Raw genomic sequence first — 17,106 nt, 5'->3', positions numbered from 1 at the left:
ATGGGAGGTAGAAGTCATAAGCGGTGAAAACAGTGGAAACTGGAAACCTCACGTTTGGCCAAACAGGCCAAATGTCTGAATGAGTGCAATAGTGGCATGTCTGCTCTAGGGGAAACCAACTGCTCTCTAATTGGACTGAAGGCCCACTCTATGGGAGGGAATACATGCCTGGTACTGAAAACCTAATCAAAAGCCTATGGCATGGGAGGTCATGAGCCTTAGGAGTATAAAGTCGCTCTTGTCTGGATAAATACATATATTATTTTCATCACATTGCCCCGAAATCACTGCACTTATCATTTATACTCATATATTAATGCTACTCTCACTTCTGGTTAGGGAAGCATCTCTTTTCAGATGGCGATGACCACTGGGATGACCCAAAAGGCAACATAGTGCTGAGAAGAAGGGATGGAGGAGTGTCCAGCACTTAAACATCTCACACCCTCCAAGGCTCAGGGTCCATTGCAGAAGTGGTGGCAAAAAGTAAGAGCCAAAGGAAGGGTACCACTCCATACATACAACTGTCCAGACAGAATTTGGCCTCGATATCCAAGACCTCACAGTGACTAGCAATACCCACACAAGACCCTCATAATAGGGGAAAAAGATGATGACATAAAACTAAAACAGAGACTAAAGGACAGAAGTAGGGGATATGACTGAAAGCCGAGCTATGAAGGAGAAAGTGGGGGAGGGCAGGGGAGGGGAGGGAAATACCCTGGTTTGTTATCTGTAAGTATAGAAGTTTTCAATAAAAATATAGATAAATAAATAGGAATGTGAAATATTTCCAATAGCCAATTAAATTTCTAATGCTATTTTTGAATGTGTTTGTAGTCTCAGTTGATGCCAAATTTGCTAAGTGACTGGGGGAAAATTCACTGTGCAAGAAAGTAGTGCCTCCCTCAAATGCTCACAAATTGCAAGCCAGTCTTTCTGTTACAATCTCTTACAACATCTAAAAAATCGGGTAGCCTAAACTTCCTCACAACTTTGTCATCTGGCCTTAGTTTGGGAGATTTTCAAATATAGTTTAGTATATGACCAGGGTGAAAAAAAAGGATCCATAAAAATAAAGACATTATATAATAATAAGTGTATTAGATGTTAATATGGACTGTGTTATTTTATGGTTGTAACATGACAATTATCAATTTGGATTTTGAAAACTTTAACAAAAGCAAACAACAACAAAAATCCAGTACTTTAAGATACCTGAAATTTTGGGAGAGATTTTACTAGTTAAAAAAATTCAAGAATCTCAAAAACATTTAAGAAAATTCCTTGAAGAGTGTGTGTTTGTGGGGCCTCCTGCATGGTAAGCAAATTCTCTATGATAGGTCCATTTGGTCTTGGGGATTGTAATTTTATTCTTATCTTTTGGACCACGGAAAACAATATATATTTGTTAGTGATTTATTTGTACTTAACAAAAAATGTGCAAATTGGGTTTTAGCTAGTTATTTTATTTTTACCACTCAGACTCTAAAAGTCATGAGACAAACACACCACTTTAAATTTTATTTTCCTTCTTTAAAAAAAAATTATTTATTTATTTATTTATTTATTTAATTTCGGACAGAAAGGGAAAGAATGAGCATGCCAGGGTTTCCAGCTACTGCAAACCAATGCCAGACACATGCACCACCTTGTGCATCTGGCTTGTGTGGGTCCTGGGCGATCAAACCTGGGTCCTTAAACTTTGCAGACAAGCGGCTTAACCACTAAGCCATCTCTTCACCCATTTTAAATTTTCTATTCATGTTAAAATTCCAATTTTTTGTAATGATAATGACCATGATCTTATTCTTTTTATTTTATTTTTATTTTATTTTATTTTTTGAGACAGAGCCTCATTCTACCCCAGGCTGGCTTTGAAGTCATAGTGATCCTCCTACCTTAGCCTTCCAAGGGCTAAAAATAAAGGCGTATGCCACAAGTTCTGGCTGTAATAATAGGGATTGTACAATTTATTTGTATATAATAGTTTGAAGTAGTTCCAAACCTCAACAGTAGATGGCGGTAGTGTCTTTCTAATAATAGTTTCATTTTAAATTTGCAACAAAATGGAAAAACAAGTAAGTGAGTAACAACTTTAACAAACGACCAAAGAAATTAATGTTCAATTGTTAAATTATATGATTAAAACATCAACTTTAATTGTTTGAATTGTATAGAAAATGAGTCATATTAAGTCTCTCTTGTCTCACTACCATGACATTTTACACCTGGAAATTGCAAGGAATTCAAGAAATACTTTTTTTTTTTTTTTAAGGTTTTATGAGGTAGGGTGTCACTCCCGTCCAGCCTGACCTGGAACTCACTATGTATTCTCAGGATGGCCTTGAACTCACAGCGATTCACCTACCTCTGCCCCCCAAGTGCTGGGATTAAAGGTGTGCACCCCCAAGTCCGGCTAAGAAAATATTTTTGAGATCTAATAGAAATTACTATGGAAAGAACTATATTTTTGAATACTGGTAATGTAGAATCCCAACGCACTTTGTGTGGCATGTTGAATACCATGTATGGAAATTGTTACCATTGCTCTAAACAAAAGAATCATCCACATAAGTCATAGCATTTGAACTCATGGTGAACCTCCTACCTCTGCATTCTGAGTGTTGGGTTTAAGGTGTGCGCCACTATGCCTGGCCTTTTAAAAATATTTTTAACTTTATTTATTTATTTTTTTTTTTGAGAGAGAGAGAGAAAGAGAGAGAGAGAGCGAGAGAGAAACAGAGAGAAAGAATTGGCACACCTGAGCCCCTAGCCACTGCAAATGAACTCCAGACACATATGCCACCTTGTGTATATGGCTTACGTGGGTACTGGGGAATCAAACCTTGGTCCTTAGTCTTTACAGGCAAGTGCCTTCTTTAGTGTGACCCCTGAGAAATAAGCTAGGTTATTTTGTCCATGTGAAACTGGTAACAAGAAGAATGCCTTTATATATCATTAGGTTTAGGAATAGATTGATTAAAATTGTGCTATTTCCATGAAAATGTATCAAATGATAAAGAAACACTTTGGGATTTTGAATTTGATTGTGGATATTATGAAGCTAGAATGCATTTCTCCAAATATTTTTGTCTGAGATATATTATCATATAGAGTCATAACTTATAATAAATCTCACTCTTGCAATTTCACTTTTATTCTCAATATTGAAAGTAAACTTCCTGTAGCATTTCTAAACTTACATTTCATTTTGTTTGAGTGAGAGATGACAGACCTTGAGAAGAGGTGGAGAGATTGTGTTCATTTTGCTGTTTATCAGCACTTAACTGTTGGGATTTTTTTTTTATCCCTTCTACAGAGGTCTAATATAATATGCCTCTGTGGATGTAATGTGAACCCTAACAAAACAATCTTAAGAATCCTTTAACATATACCTGTAAAATGATTTTGACACATCAAAATCCTATCAATTTATGAATAAGGCATACTTAAATTACTACATTTATATGAATATGTAATCATTTGAAAAGAAAAAAATAATGAATTTATGCATGTTTATTAAAACCAGCTAGTCCTCTGGCAAAAAAAAAAAAAAAAAATGTTTCACTCAGTTCAAAAAATTTAAATCACACAGGCCCAGAAAGCCTAGCGCCACATGTTCTCTCTCAAATGTGGATCCTAGCTACAGATGATTGGGCTTCTGTGTGAAAAGGAAAAAACTCAGTAGCAGAGGCCAGTAAGCTAAAAAAGAGACAGAAAGGGAAGAGAAAGGAAGGGAGGAGGCTACTTAATAGATTGGTATTGTATATATGTAAGTACAAGAATTGATTAACAGGGGTGAAAAGGCCCAAAGTGAGGTCAGGGGAAGAGATTGAGTAAAGGAAAGGTGGAGGGAGGGCTAATCAAAATCTAAGAGGATATAAATAAATCATATGGAATCCTCTGGTTTTGGACAATGGAACACTCAGGAGCCATAGATTGTTACTAGAAAATTTTCAGTGCCAGGGATGGGATATCTTCCAGTGAGTTGTTGGCCAGGGAAGCCCCTGATGCCCCTAAAACATTATAGGCCATTGCCGAGGCCCTTGGTTTCCCACAACGAATTGATGGTAAGATCCTATTCCTGAAGACTACACATACTTGGGCTGCAAGACCACTGAGAAATCCTGCTGGAACTGAGCTGATAACGTCCTCCATGTAGACCAGCTGACAGAAAGCTGGAAGTAGCCATTCTACATGCAGTTCAATGGGAGAAAGAGACACAACCAGTGAAGATACTCAACAGTGGACACTGCAAGCCTTATAATTGGCCAGCCAGGCCAAATGAGCCAACAGGTGCAATAGTGGCACATCTATCATGGTGGAAACCAACTGCCCTCCAGATGGACTGGAGGCCCGCTCCATGAGGGGTGGGAATACATCCCTAATACTGAAAACTTAAAACAGGGGTAGTCATGAGCCCTAGGGGTGTAACATCTGATGATGTCTGGATAAGTGTATATACTATGCTTATAAAACTTCCCAGTAAGCACTTCTGTTAATATTCATACCCTTATATTAATGCTACTCTCACTTTGGGTAGGGAATCTTCTCTTTTCAGATGGCAGGGACTTTGGGACGACTCAGAAGGTATCATAGTGCTGGAAAGAAGTGACTGGAGTACTGAGTAACATCTTGATCACACCTTCCAAGGCTCAGGGTCTAATGCAGTGGAAAGAATGTAAGAATCAAAGGAAGGGTAGGACTCCTTACAATGTGATCCCTCCAGACATAAAATGGCCTGGATATCCATGACCTCACAGTGCCTGACACTACCTGCACAAGACCATCATAAGAGGAGGAAAAGATCATGACACCAAAATAAAAGACAGACTGATTGAGATAGGGAGGGTATATGATGGAGAATGGAATTTCCAAGGGGAAAGGGGTGGAGGGAGGGTATTGCCATCGGATATTTTTTAAAGTCATGGAAAATGTTAATAAAAATTGAGAAAAAAATAAATCAACAAATTTAAATAGAAAACAAAATCCTGATACTGCAGTTCATTTTGTAATAGAAAAGGTTTTAAAGCTGTTTTTCCACACTATAACCAGAGCTTTCAGGATATGATTTGTGAGTACCTGTGGGACCTGAGACTATTTATTCTAGTAAAGTGAATCACATATGTACTTAAAACTACAGAGGATGCTCTTTTCTTCTTAAACATTTTTGACGTTTGCAAACTGTAAGTTCCATTCTTAGATATTTGAAGCTAAATCTACTGAATCCATATGGAAAGAATCATGGGCTTTTGATGTATTACATATCATTCATTGCATCCCACCATTATAGAAACCACTATAATTTTATTAGAATACAGCCTTGGTTAATTATTTTTGTGTTTTTTAGCCTTTTTTTTTTTTTTTACCAAGATTTCCTTAGTTTAGATGATTAAAATTGTCTTCCTTTATAATCTAGAAAGAAATAAATTATGTGTACAGTTACCTCTGATGTTAAAGTAACATAATGTTTACATGACTGTTCTATGAAAAGTGACACGCTCATTTTTGAAACTTTTAAACCTGTCTATTGTGTTCAAATTGATAAAATATCACATATTTCACATTGTTATCAATCTATGTGTTTTCTACAAGTCCACATTGAAAAAGGAACCCTGAGTAAAATTCAGTCCAATTGTCCTATGAAACTGAGTGCAGACATGACACTTTTTCTTTTAAGTGTAAGATTTATGAACAATGCCAAAACCCAGTATATGTGATTTACTTAAAATGTTAAACATGGGCTGGAAAGATGGCTTAGCAGTTAAGGCACTTGCCTATGAAGCTTAAGAACTCAGGTTCTACTCACCAGGTCCCAAGTAGCCAGATGCACAAGGGGGTGCAAGTATCTGGAGTTCATTTGCAGCAGCTGAAGGCCCTGGTATGCCTATTTTTTCTCTTTCTCTCTTTCTTTCTCTGCCTCTTTCTCTCTCAAAATAAAAAGTAAATGAAAAAGAAATAGATAAAAATGTTAAACATGAACTGGGCATGGTGGTGCACACCTTTAATCCCAACACTCGGGAGGCAGAGGTAGGAGGATTGCTGTGAGTTCGAGGCCACCCTGAGACTCCATAGTGAATTCCTGGTCAGCCTGGGCTAGAGTGAGACCCTACCTCAAAACACCAAAAAAAAGTTAAATATGGTGATTATACAAAATTATATTACTGTTATATATTATATTCCTTATATCATTGTTCCTTTTAAAACTATATTTTGTTTGTTTTTGTTTTCTGAGGTAAGTTCTCACTCTAGCTCAGTCTGAGCTGGAATTCACTATGCAGTCTCAAGGTGGCCCTGAACTCATGGTGATCCTCCTGCCTTTGCCTTCTGAGTGCTGTGATTAAAGGTGTGCACCACCATGCCTGGCCTTTTAAAAATAGTTTTATCTTTATTTTCTTGAGAGAGAGAAAGAGGGAGAGAGAGAGAGAGATAGAAAGAGAAAGAAAGAATGGGCACACCAGAGCCCTAGCCACTGCAAATGAACTCCAGACACATATGCCACCTTGTGCATCTGGCTTACGTGGATACTGGGGAATCAAACCTGAGTCCTTAGTCTTAACAGGCAAGTGCCTTAACTGCTAAGCCATGTCTCCAACCTTTCTCCTTTTTTAAGCAAGTAAAAATATCCAAAGCTCATAAATGTTTTTAATTTGAATGTCACCAGGAAGCCCAGCCTTATTCAATAATGTTATTCAATAATCTAATTAATATTAAAATATTTAAAAGAGTATAAGTCAGAATGAAGAATAAAAATCACATTTTACTTGAACTCATTTTGAAAGCCATTTCATTTAATACAGTATCTTACATTTATTTTACTTATTTTATTTGTTGTTATAAACAGTAATAGAATCTCATTTAAAAGGGGTGGAAAGGGATATGGATATATTAGGGTACCTTCTGTCTGGCAATGTCTTTACTAAGTTATGTACATCTATTGTCACACACACACACACACACACACACACACAAACACACATACACATACATATGGTATATGTGATCATTGTTGGTAGAAAATTTACCTTCGGAAGAATTTGGGATCATTGATTTTTTAAAATTTATTATTTCTTTTCACAATTTTTATTAACATTTTCCATTTTCCATGATTATAAAAAATACCCCATGGTAATTCCCTCCCCCCCCCATTTTCCCCTTTGAAATTCCATTCTCTATCATATTACCTCCCCATCTCAATCATTGTACTTACATATATACAATACCTGTCCGGAGCCATTTTGGCTGGACTTGTATCCATAGCCCTGGGCTTCTGGCAGCAAGACATTAGCATAACCATAACAGCCTACCTGTAAGCAAGATTAGGTATCTTCAGCCATTTGGCTGGTCCTTTGTACTGAGAAATCATTGAAATGCAAAAACACTGTAACAGGAAGGTTTTTTGATAGGAACTTGTAAAGCTCATAAAATCTTTGTCCATGGAAAAACTGTAAAAAGATATAAAAAGGAATGTTGTGAAATAAACCATGTCTTTAGTCCTGGCTTGAGGCCTTGCTTCAGCCCTGGACTGGGGTCCATGCTTTCACTCTTTCTTCTGTATTTCCTTAATCCTCACTCCCCATCAGGCTTGAACCCTTTTAGCCTGCAGGCTCCAGCAAATACCAACCTATTAAGTACCTTCCTCCCTTCCTTTCTCTTCCCGTTATATCTCCTTTTTAACATACTGGCCTCTACTACTAAGTATTTTCCTTCTCACCCAGAAGCCCAATCATCTGTAGTTAGGATCCACATATGAGGGAGAACATGTGGTGCTTGGCTTTCTGGGCCTGGGTTACCTCACTTAGTATAATCCTTTCCAGGTCCATCCATTTTTCTGAAAATTTCATAACTTCAGTATTCTTTACCACTGAGTAGAACTCCATTGTATAAATGTGCCACATCTTCATTATCCACTCATCAGTTGAGGGACATCTAGGCTGGTTCCATTTCCTAGCTATTATAAATTGAGCAGCAATAAATATGGTTGAGCACATACTTCTAAGGAAATGAGATGAGTCCTTAGGTATATGCCTAGGAGTGCTATAGCTGGGCCATATGGTAGATCAATCTTTAGCTGTTTTAGGAACCTCCACACTGATTTCCACAGTGGCTGGACCAGATTGCATTCCCACCAGCAGTTTAGGAGGGTTCCTCTTTTTCCACATCCCCGCCAACATTTATGATCATTTGTTTTCATGGTGGTGGCCAATCTGACAGGAGTGAGATGGAATCTCAATGTAGTTTTAATCTGCATTTCCCTGATGACTAGTGACATAGAACACTTTTTTAGATGCGTATATGGCATTTGTATTTCTTCCTCTGAGAATGCTCTATTTAGCTCCATGGCCCATTTTTTGATTGGCTTGTTTGATTCCTTATCATTTAACTTTTTGAGTTCTTTGTAGATCCTAGATATTAATCCTCTACCCTATATATAGCTGGCGAAGATTTTTTCCCATTCTGTAGGATGCCTCTTTGCTTTTTTCACTGTGTACTTGGCAGTGCAAAATCTTTGTAATTTCATGAGGTCCTAGTGATTAATCTGTGGTTTTATTGCCTGAGCAATTGGGTTGTATTCAGAAAGTCTTTGCCAAGACCAATATGTTGAAGGGTTTCCCTTACTTTTTTCTCTAGCAGTTTCAGAGTTTCTGGTCTGATGTTAAGGTCTTTAATCCATTTGGACTTTAATTCTTGTGCATGAATAGAGAGAAGAATCTATTTTCATCCTTCTATAGATATCTATCCAGTTTTCCCAACACCACTTGCTGAAGAGGCTGTCTTTTCTCCAATGAGTATTTTTGGCATTTTTATCGAATATCAGGTGGCTATAGCTACCTGGACTTACATCTGGGTCCTCTATTCTGTTTCACTGATCTACATGTCTGTTTTTGTGCCAGTACCATGCTGTATTTGTTACTATGGCTCTGTAGTATAGGTTAAAATCAGGTATGGTGTCATTGATTTTTTTTTAAGTTTCTTTTTTAATTAAGAACTTTACATTCTCATAGGACACAGGAGAAATGCACTCTACATAAAAACTGGAGTATCTATATAGCTGATGCGATATCTAAAATAACTGCAGTCTCACATCAGACAATGCATGGTGAATTATATGCCTTAGTGTAATAAGCATAGTTTTCAGTTGTCCAGGACTTTGAAGATTTATCTTAGTGTAGACAAGGTTTTTTCATGGATATTAATTGGTCACACATGAATAACTCCTCTAACGAAAAGATCACCACTGTTCTACAATCATAAGATAACACTATTGCATATAGGCCTTTCTCTGGCATACAAATTGAATTTAAAAAGCAAATAGTTTTAAGTAAAACTATGCTACATTTCTATTAGTGCAACTGCTGTTTAGCTGGTCTTAGTAACTGAAGGGGGTAAAGAATAATGACAATATTGTACTATTTACTTTTTGCTCTAAGGAAAAAATTTCAGAAGGGCTATACATTTATATATCATCATTTAAAGGTAATTGAATAAGCCTAGCTAAAACATGACAGCCTAAATTAAAAAAAAAAATTGGCCAGTTTTCTTAAGCACATAAGAGAATATGGTTAAACAGAAGCAGAAACAAATAACATTGTCATATAGTCATCACTATCTGTGAATTTAGTTATGAAATTATGATTCATTCTTAACTTCATAAGTATACATCATTAAGACTTAACACTGGTCACAACCTCTCATTTGAAGTTAGAGTAACAAATGGGAAATACAAGGATGGTGACTGATACCTGGTTGATCACCAGAATAGAAGTTTTACTAGAAAAGCCAGTGCTGATCTCATGTATTGTCAGTTCTACACCAGCAAAACGGTAATGGAGACTACCTTTGTTAGAAAATAATATTACAAAATCAACATTTGTGACACCCTCTTATCTGTACGAACTTTTGGCTCTCTCCTTTAGTACAAAGAGTAACAATGAGATATTATAGGATTTGGGAGAGTAATAGAAGGTTCAAAACAACTGGCTAACATCTGAAAGCTGGAAAAAGCTGCACTGTATACAGCTCTATAGGACACAGTAGTCATCAGCGATGAAAACGGTGGACACTGAAAGCCTCAAGATTGGCCAGACAGGCCAAATGACTGTATGAGTGCAATAGTGGCATGTCTGCTCTGGGGGAAACCAACAGCTCTCTAATTGGACTGAAGGGCCACTCTATGGCAGGGAATCCATGCCTGGTACTGAAAACTTAATCAAAAGCCTATGGCAGGGGAGGTCATGAGCCTTAGGAGTATAAAGCCTGCTCTTATCTGGATAAATGCATATAATACTTTCACCAAATTGCCCTGAAATCACTACTCTTAATGTTTATACTCATATATTAATGCTACTCTCACTTCTGGTTAGAGAAGCATCTCTTTTCAGATGGCGATGACCACTAGGATGACCCAAAAGATAACATAGTGCTGAAAAGAATGGACGGATGAGTGTCCAGCACTGAAACATCTCACACCCTCCAAGGCTCATGTCCATTGTGGAAGAGGTGGTGGAAAGAATGTAAGAGCCAAAGGAAGGGTACCACTCCATACATACAACGGTCCAGACAGAAATTGGCCTTGATATCCAAAACCTTACAATGCCTAGCAATACCCACACAAGACCCTCATAACATGAAAAAAAAGATGATGACATCAAATTAAAAGAAAGACTAATGGAGGGAGGGAGGGGATATGATGGAGAGCAGTGTTATGAAGGGGAGAGTGTGGGAGGCGAGGGAAATACCATGGTTTGCTGTCTATAAGTGTAGAAGTTGGCAATTATACATACATACATACATATATATATATATATATATATATATATATATATATATATATATATATATATATATACATATAACTGGATAAGGCAGGTATCATTTGAGGATTCTGTGGGCTATAAGGTCCTCAAGGGCAGGACCATTCTAATCCCATTTTTCTGAACACAGTGGTCTGCATTAAGTACATATGCAATAAAACATTGGTTGATGACAGTAATACTGGCTGTGAATGGGTAAAACTGACCCAAATCACTAGAAGCAATTAGGTGATGACAAATTTTGAAAGAATGGGCAACAGCTCTTTTCCTTAGTCAAGTGACCTACTACTTAAATGTGTAAGTGCTAGGTATCAAATTAGCCTGCTTACTCTCTAGGTGTCAGTTAGTCTTAAAATAATAACATACATTACAAAAATTAAGCCAAACTCATATTCAAGCCCTATAAATACATTGCTTCTGCTAAGGCAGTTTCTCAGGTTTAACAAAACCCAAGTGTATCTTCAGAGTAAAGAATACTTTTTTTTTTTTTTGAGGCAAGCCCAAGAGACTGCCCCTATTTTTTTTATGAGAGGGAGCTAGAAGGAAGGAGGAAGGGAGGGAGGAAGGGGGGGGGGTAGAGAATTGGTGCACCAGGGAATTCAGCCACTGTAACGGAATTCCAGACACATGCACCACGTTGTGTGCATGTGCGACCTTGTCTGATTGCATCACCTTGTGCATCCGGTTTACAGGCGAACATGGGTCCTCAGGCTTTGCAGACAAGCACTGTAACCACTAACCCATCTCTGCAACCCAGGAGAATTCTTAGAAAAGCTTCAGGGAAGACCCTTTTTAAGTTTTTTTTTTTTTTAATTTATTTGGGAGAAAGAGAGAGAGAATGGATGTGCCAGGGCCTCATGTGCCACCTTGTGCATCTGGCTTCTGTGGATCCTGGGGAATCAAACCTGGGTTCTTTGACTTTGCAGGCAAGTATCTTAAGTTCTAAGCCATCACTCCAGCTTAGGGAAGACCCATTTTGTTGAGCATAGTGATGTACCTAAAGGAGTCATGCTACTCCGTTAAAAAGGATATGTCAGTAGTTCATTTTAGTAAATGATGAATAGCCCCCAAAATAATAACATTCCAGAAACTACTCTTCATGCCTCTTGTACAAAAGTGAATGGAATCAACAGCATGATAGTGGGCTCATTTCAACTTCTCAAGTTACCTAAAGACCAGTGGAATAACCTGGTTTTGATAATAAATTAATCTCTGCCCATAGATTAGAACTGCAGTTATTGGCAAAACTCTTCAGAAAGCAAGATCATATCCAAGTTTCCCAAGACATCACTTCTTTTCCAAGGCAGTTCATTCCTATTCTAAAAACACCTGCTTTGGGGACTTACACAGTCATAGATTATGGTGGTATTCTGATATGCAGCATGATAATTCATATAAGGGAATAACCAAAACCTTCCCTAACTGAAAATATAATAACAGTATTTAAAGATCAAGGAAAACTCACACAGTGGAGCCTTAACCTAAGTGCCAAACAGAAATATGTTAGATAGCTAGATGTTCTCATTCCTTAATCTATGATAGATGTATATACTCTTCAAGACACCACACTATACAAAAACACAATTTTATCTGTCACTTTAAAAGTTATGTGCAATCTTTTCCCAATGCTTACTTGAAAACTTATCTCAGAGATTTCTCTGAAAACTGCAAGAAAGTAAATATTTTATTCTTCCAAATATACAGAAAATTATTTTCTTCCCTTTGTCCTCTGTATCTAGGGAAGAGGTTTTTCTCTTACCTGGTTTGTCTTCTTGTGCTCTGATGCCATTTCTCTAAAACAAACAAACAAACAAAAAAAATCTCTTGACACTTTATTGCTCCTTTTCTTTTATTTCTTCTTTTATATTGGTCTACCTGTAAGTTCTGGGTTTTTTGTTGTTGTTGTTATTGTTTTTGTTTTCTGAGGTAGGGTCTCATTCTAGTTCAGGCTGACTTGGAATTCACTGTGTTTTTATTTATTTTTATTTTTTTCGAGGTAGGGTTTCATTCTAGTCCTGTCTGACCTGGAATTCACTATGTAGTGTCAGGGTGGCCTCGAACTCACAGTGATCCTCCTACCTCTGCCTCCCAAGTACTGGGATTAAAGTCATGTGCCACTACACCAGGCTATGTTCTGTTTGATTTGATAACAAAACACACAAACAAGGAAAAGAATGAGACATCAAAATAGAAAGACTATTTGGGAAGAGGAGAGAGTTCAGTGGAATGAGGGGAGGGAAAAGAGGATAATGGGAGGGAATTATGATCAAATTAAAGTATGCTCATATATTAAAATTCATTAAAAGAGATAATCTTTTAATTCCCTCATTTATATTCCTGTGTTTCATAATTTAATTTCCTGATAATTTACACTTGCCCTTTTGCAGTTCGACTGCTATCCACTTTATTTTGCTTTTATCTTCTCCAGGTGAATGGAATGACACTCTTAGAAGGTTTTTTTTTTAATTATTTTTATTTATTTGAGAGAAACAGAGAGAGAGACAGAGAGAAGGGACATGCCAGGGCTTCCAGCCACTGCAAACAAACTCCAGATGCATGCACTACCTTGTGCATCTGACTCACATGGTTCCTGGCGAATCGAACCTGGATCCTTTAGCTTTGCAGGCAAGCGCCTTAACCACTGAGACATCTCTCCAGATTTTAGTAGGGGTTTTTAATCAACCGTTATGCCACAAGAATTTAGAGCTCTCAGAATTTCCAACAGAAAAAAAAAATAATTATGATTTTCAATAACGTAAGTAAAACTTGTAATTTTCTTCTATTATGATAATATTCAATGAAGCACAGTAACATTATATATTAGTATAAAATAAGTCATTGTTATTTTATATCACATAACTTTCCTTACAGCTGTGTCAAAATGTCATTCATACTCAGTACTCTTTTAGAATTATGGTAGTGACTAGATAGTTCATAATTGTAGTCTTGTTGTCTTTTGATGCTTTATGACCCATAGCTACACACCTATTGTACAGATCTACTTTCTCTTCATTCCCAAAATAGTAAAATAACATTGTGGCATTGATGACCCAGGCATATAGCTTCTTTTCTGATATTTTGTATCTGTATTTATTAAGTAATCAACAGTGTAGGTGAATCAAAGATTACCCCAGAGTTTGGTTCTGATTCAATTCATTTATTTATACAATAGCCTTTGATTTATCTTTTGAGAAATAAAATTTAATTGTAAATTGCCTATATTTTATTTTTCCAAATTTTATTTTAAACCTGACAGATATGTTTGTCGGCATCATATAAAACATGAGGCTCTTATATTACCTGCTAATCAGATATATAGTTTTCAAGTGTTTTCTCCATTTTTATGTTATCTTTGTTGATCCTTTGTGCTATGTATTTTCTTGGATATGACCCTAAAATCACAGATGAAAAAAGTAAAACTAGACAAATTAACTACAACATTTGGTACAACAGAATGATATGTTATGAATCTTTCCTCCTATTTTTCTTGTAATAATTTTAGAGCTTTGGGTCTTAGATTTAAGTCTTAACAAACAATTTTATTTTATTTTTGCACATTATGTAAGGTTAGTTTTATGATTCTTTATGTGAATATCTAATTGTACCAACATCATTTATTAAAAATGCCATCTTTTCTGCATTGTGCCTCTTTGACATTTTGTTAAAATCAGTTAGCTATAAATGTGTTGATTCATTTCTTAGCTCCCACTTCTTTACATTGGTGTATGTGCATATTTCTATACAAGTAACATACTGGTTTTTTTGAGGGGGGCAGGTTGGTGAGATAGCTCAGCTCAGTTAAGGTGCTTGCCTCCAACATGCTGTTTTTCTTTGTAGTATCTTTTGAAATACAGTAACTTGACGCCAACAAATATTTCTCTGGATATTTATGATGTTTGTGATTCCATATAAATGTCAGAAGTTTTTCTATATATGTGAAGGATGTCACTGATGTTTTGATAAGGATTGCATTGAAATGTCAATATCTTTGTGTACTGTGAACATTTTATCTATACTAGTAGCTCCAATTCATGAACATGATATAGCCTTATATTTATTTGTGTTCTTCAATTAATTTCATGCATGTTTTATAAATTTTGTTGTAAAAATTTTCTGCCCCCTAGATTAGTTTTGTTACTAAAATTTTGGTTTTAGGTTTCAGGTAAATGAGACATATTTTCTAAAACATTGTGAGTGTGTATGTGTATGTGCACGCACACATGTGCACCTCAAATTGAATATAGAGGTAAGAAGATTACTTTGGTCCTTGCTTTCCATCTTGTTTGAGGCAGGACCTCATTGTTCAAGCTGCATTCACCAGGTTAGCTGATCTGCAAGCTTCTAATTCCCTTGTCTCTACCTCCCGTAGGTATGCTGGCACCACAGACATGTGCAACTGTGTCTAGTTTTTCTATGTAGATGCTGGCGTACAAACTCTAATTCTCATGCTTAAATGCTTTATGCATGTATCCATCTCCCCAGAGCCCCAGACTAGTTCTAAGCATTTTTCCCAGATTGTGAATTTTAAGTTTATAGAAACATTTGTTGTGGCCTGAGGATGTAGCTCAATGTTAATTAGGGCACTTGCCAAGAATGGGGGAGGCCCCTATATCAACCGTAAATACTGTAAAAACATTTATTTATATGTTGATTTTATATAATTTATAATAATGAAATATATTAGTTCTAATAGATTATTTAAATTAGTTAAGTAATTAATTAATGAGAGAGAGAGAGAATGGGTCCAGTGTGCCAGGACCTCTAACCACAGCAAGTGAATTCCAGAAGCATGTACTACCATGTTCATCTGGTTTACGTGTGTTCTGGAAAGTTGAACCTGTGTCCCTAGGCTTCACAGGCAAGTGCCTTAACCACTAGGCCATTTCGCCAGCCCTGTAATAGATACTTTTTGCTTCACTCTGTCAAATTGATGGGAAGGAAAGGAAGGAAAAAAGAAGATAAGAGGAAAAGAAGGAAGGACTAAAGAAAGGAAAGAGATAAAGATAAGATATAAACAGATTTTAAAACATCAAATATTTATTGAAATAACACAGGGCAGCTCCTAGAACTGAAGCATCAGTTGAAGATTACCAGATTTAGGAAGCACATGCACTAGGAAAGATGCAAGGATTCATGCAGAAGATGATCAAGCAACTATTTTAATCTCATTATATCTCTCTGGTCAAAATCCAGATTCTATGATGATATTAAATGGTCCTAGTTTAGGCCACATGTTTCTCCTTCAGCTAAGTAGGGCAGGTTCCTGTAATTATCTCATCAAAATTACATTGCATATGTTTTGATTGATGTGTATCTGTCCCATATACAGAATAAAACTGTAAACTTAGCCGATAGGTTAATGTGTCTTGTTAATGTGCACCAACACATGTATTTGAATCAGGTTTTTACTGCCTAAATATACTATATCTTTGATTGTCATTTATGTAAACCTGAGAATAATTCTAAAGAGTGCCAGCATCATCCTTTCATCCACGGAGAATCTAAACTCCAGAGCTGGAGTGCTCCACATAGAAATCTCAGAAACTATTGAGATGACTCCTCACTAAAAGAATTACATGCTTGTAATGATAGGTGGACAGGGTGAGATGAGTACTCAGCAATGTATGTCACTGTAATAACTTGTGAAATTTGGAATGGAGCTACTGACTTCCACCTGCATTGCTTTGTCCACAGCTATGAATTTAAAATTCCTCAACAAATAAGTATGTCTATGTCAAGTCTCAAAACAAGATTTTAAAAAGGAGTGCCCAACTAGCCTCTAGTAATATTATTTTTCTATATTACCTGGAATAATTTTAATATGAAATGCTGATCATCTGTGTTCATGTATATGTGTTCTGCTATGAGTTTTACTAAATGTATGACTGGACATTAAAAGCCTACTTCATGAGATGTGAGTATAACATATATCCTATAATAGAAACTATAATTTACTATGCTAAGTTTCAAAATTTCATGTTGTTTTTATGTCTCTTATTTTTCTTTTAATTGGCAACAATTTTGATCTCTTTTTCCTGATGCCCACAAAGTGTCCTTATAGAAAGGCCTAACAAGGAGAGTTTGAAGTTGATTTGCAGCTATTATTAGAATGAAATTTGAAAGCATGAGGGAAGTTTCTGCATTCACATCAAGCATTATATAGCAGCAAAACTAACACTGAAATAAAGCTTTTGTAACTAAGATCATTCTCTTGAACCTCCCCAACTGGTTAGAGTTAGTTTCGGCTAAGGCGGAGCTGGTTCTGCCATTACATTGTTATTATTACTGA

General features: G+C 36.5%; 1 protein-coding gene across 1 annotated transcript in view; it reads left to right on the top strand.

Moving 5' to 3' along the window:
• Positions 1-9,732: 9,732 nt before the first annotated feature.
• LOC123456542 (protein SET-like) overlaps positions 9,733-17,106 on the top strand; it is a 48,759-nt gene continuing 41,385 nt past the window's right edge. The window contains exon 1 of the mRNA XM_045139895.1: positions 9,733-9,827. Coding sequence (XP_044995830.1) covers positions 9,733-9,827 — 95 coding nt within the window. The remainder of the gene's footprint in view (positions 9,828-17,106) is intronic.

This window comes from Jaculus jaculus, chromosome X (assembly GCF_020740685.1).
Source record: "Jaculus jaculus isolate mJacJac1 chromosome X, mJacJac1.mat.Y.cur, whole genome shotgun sequence".
Lineage (NCBI taxonomy): Eukaryota > Metazoa > Chordata > Mammalia > Rodentia > Dipodidae > Jaculus > Jaculus jaculus.
This window is presented reverse-complemented; position numbering and strand designations above follow the sequence as displayed.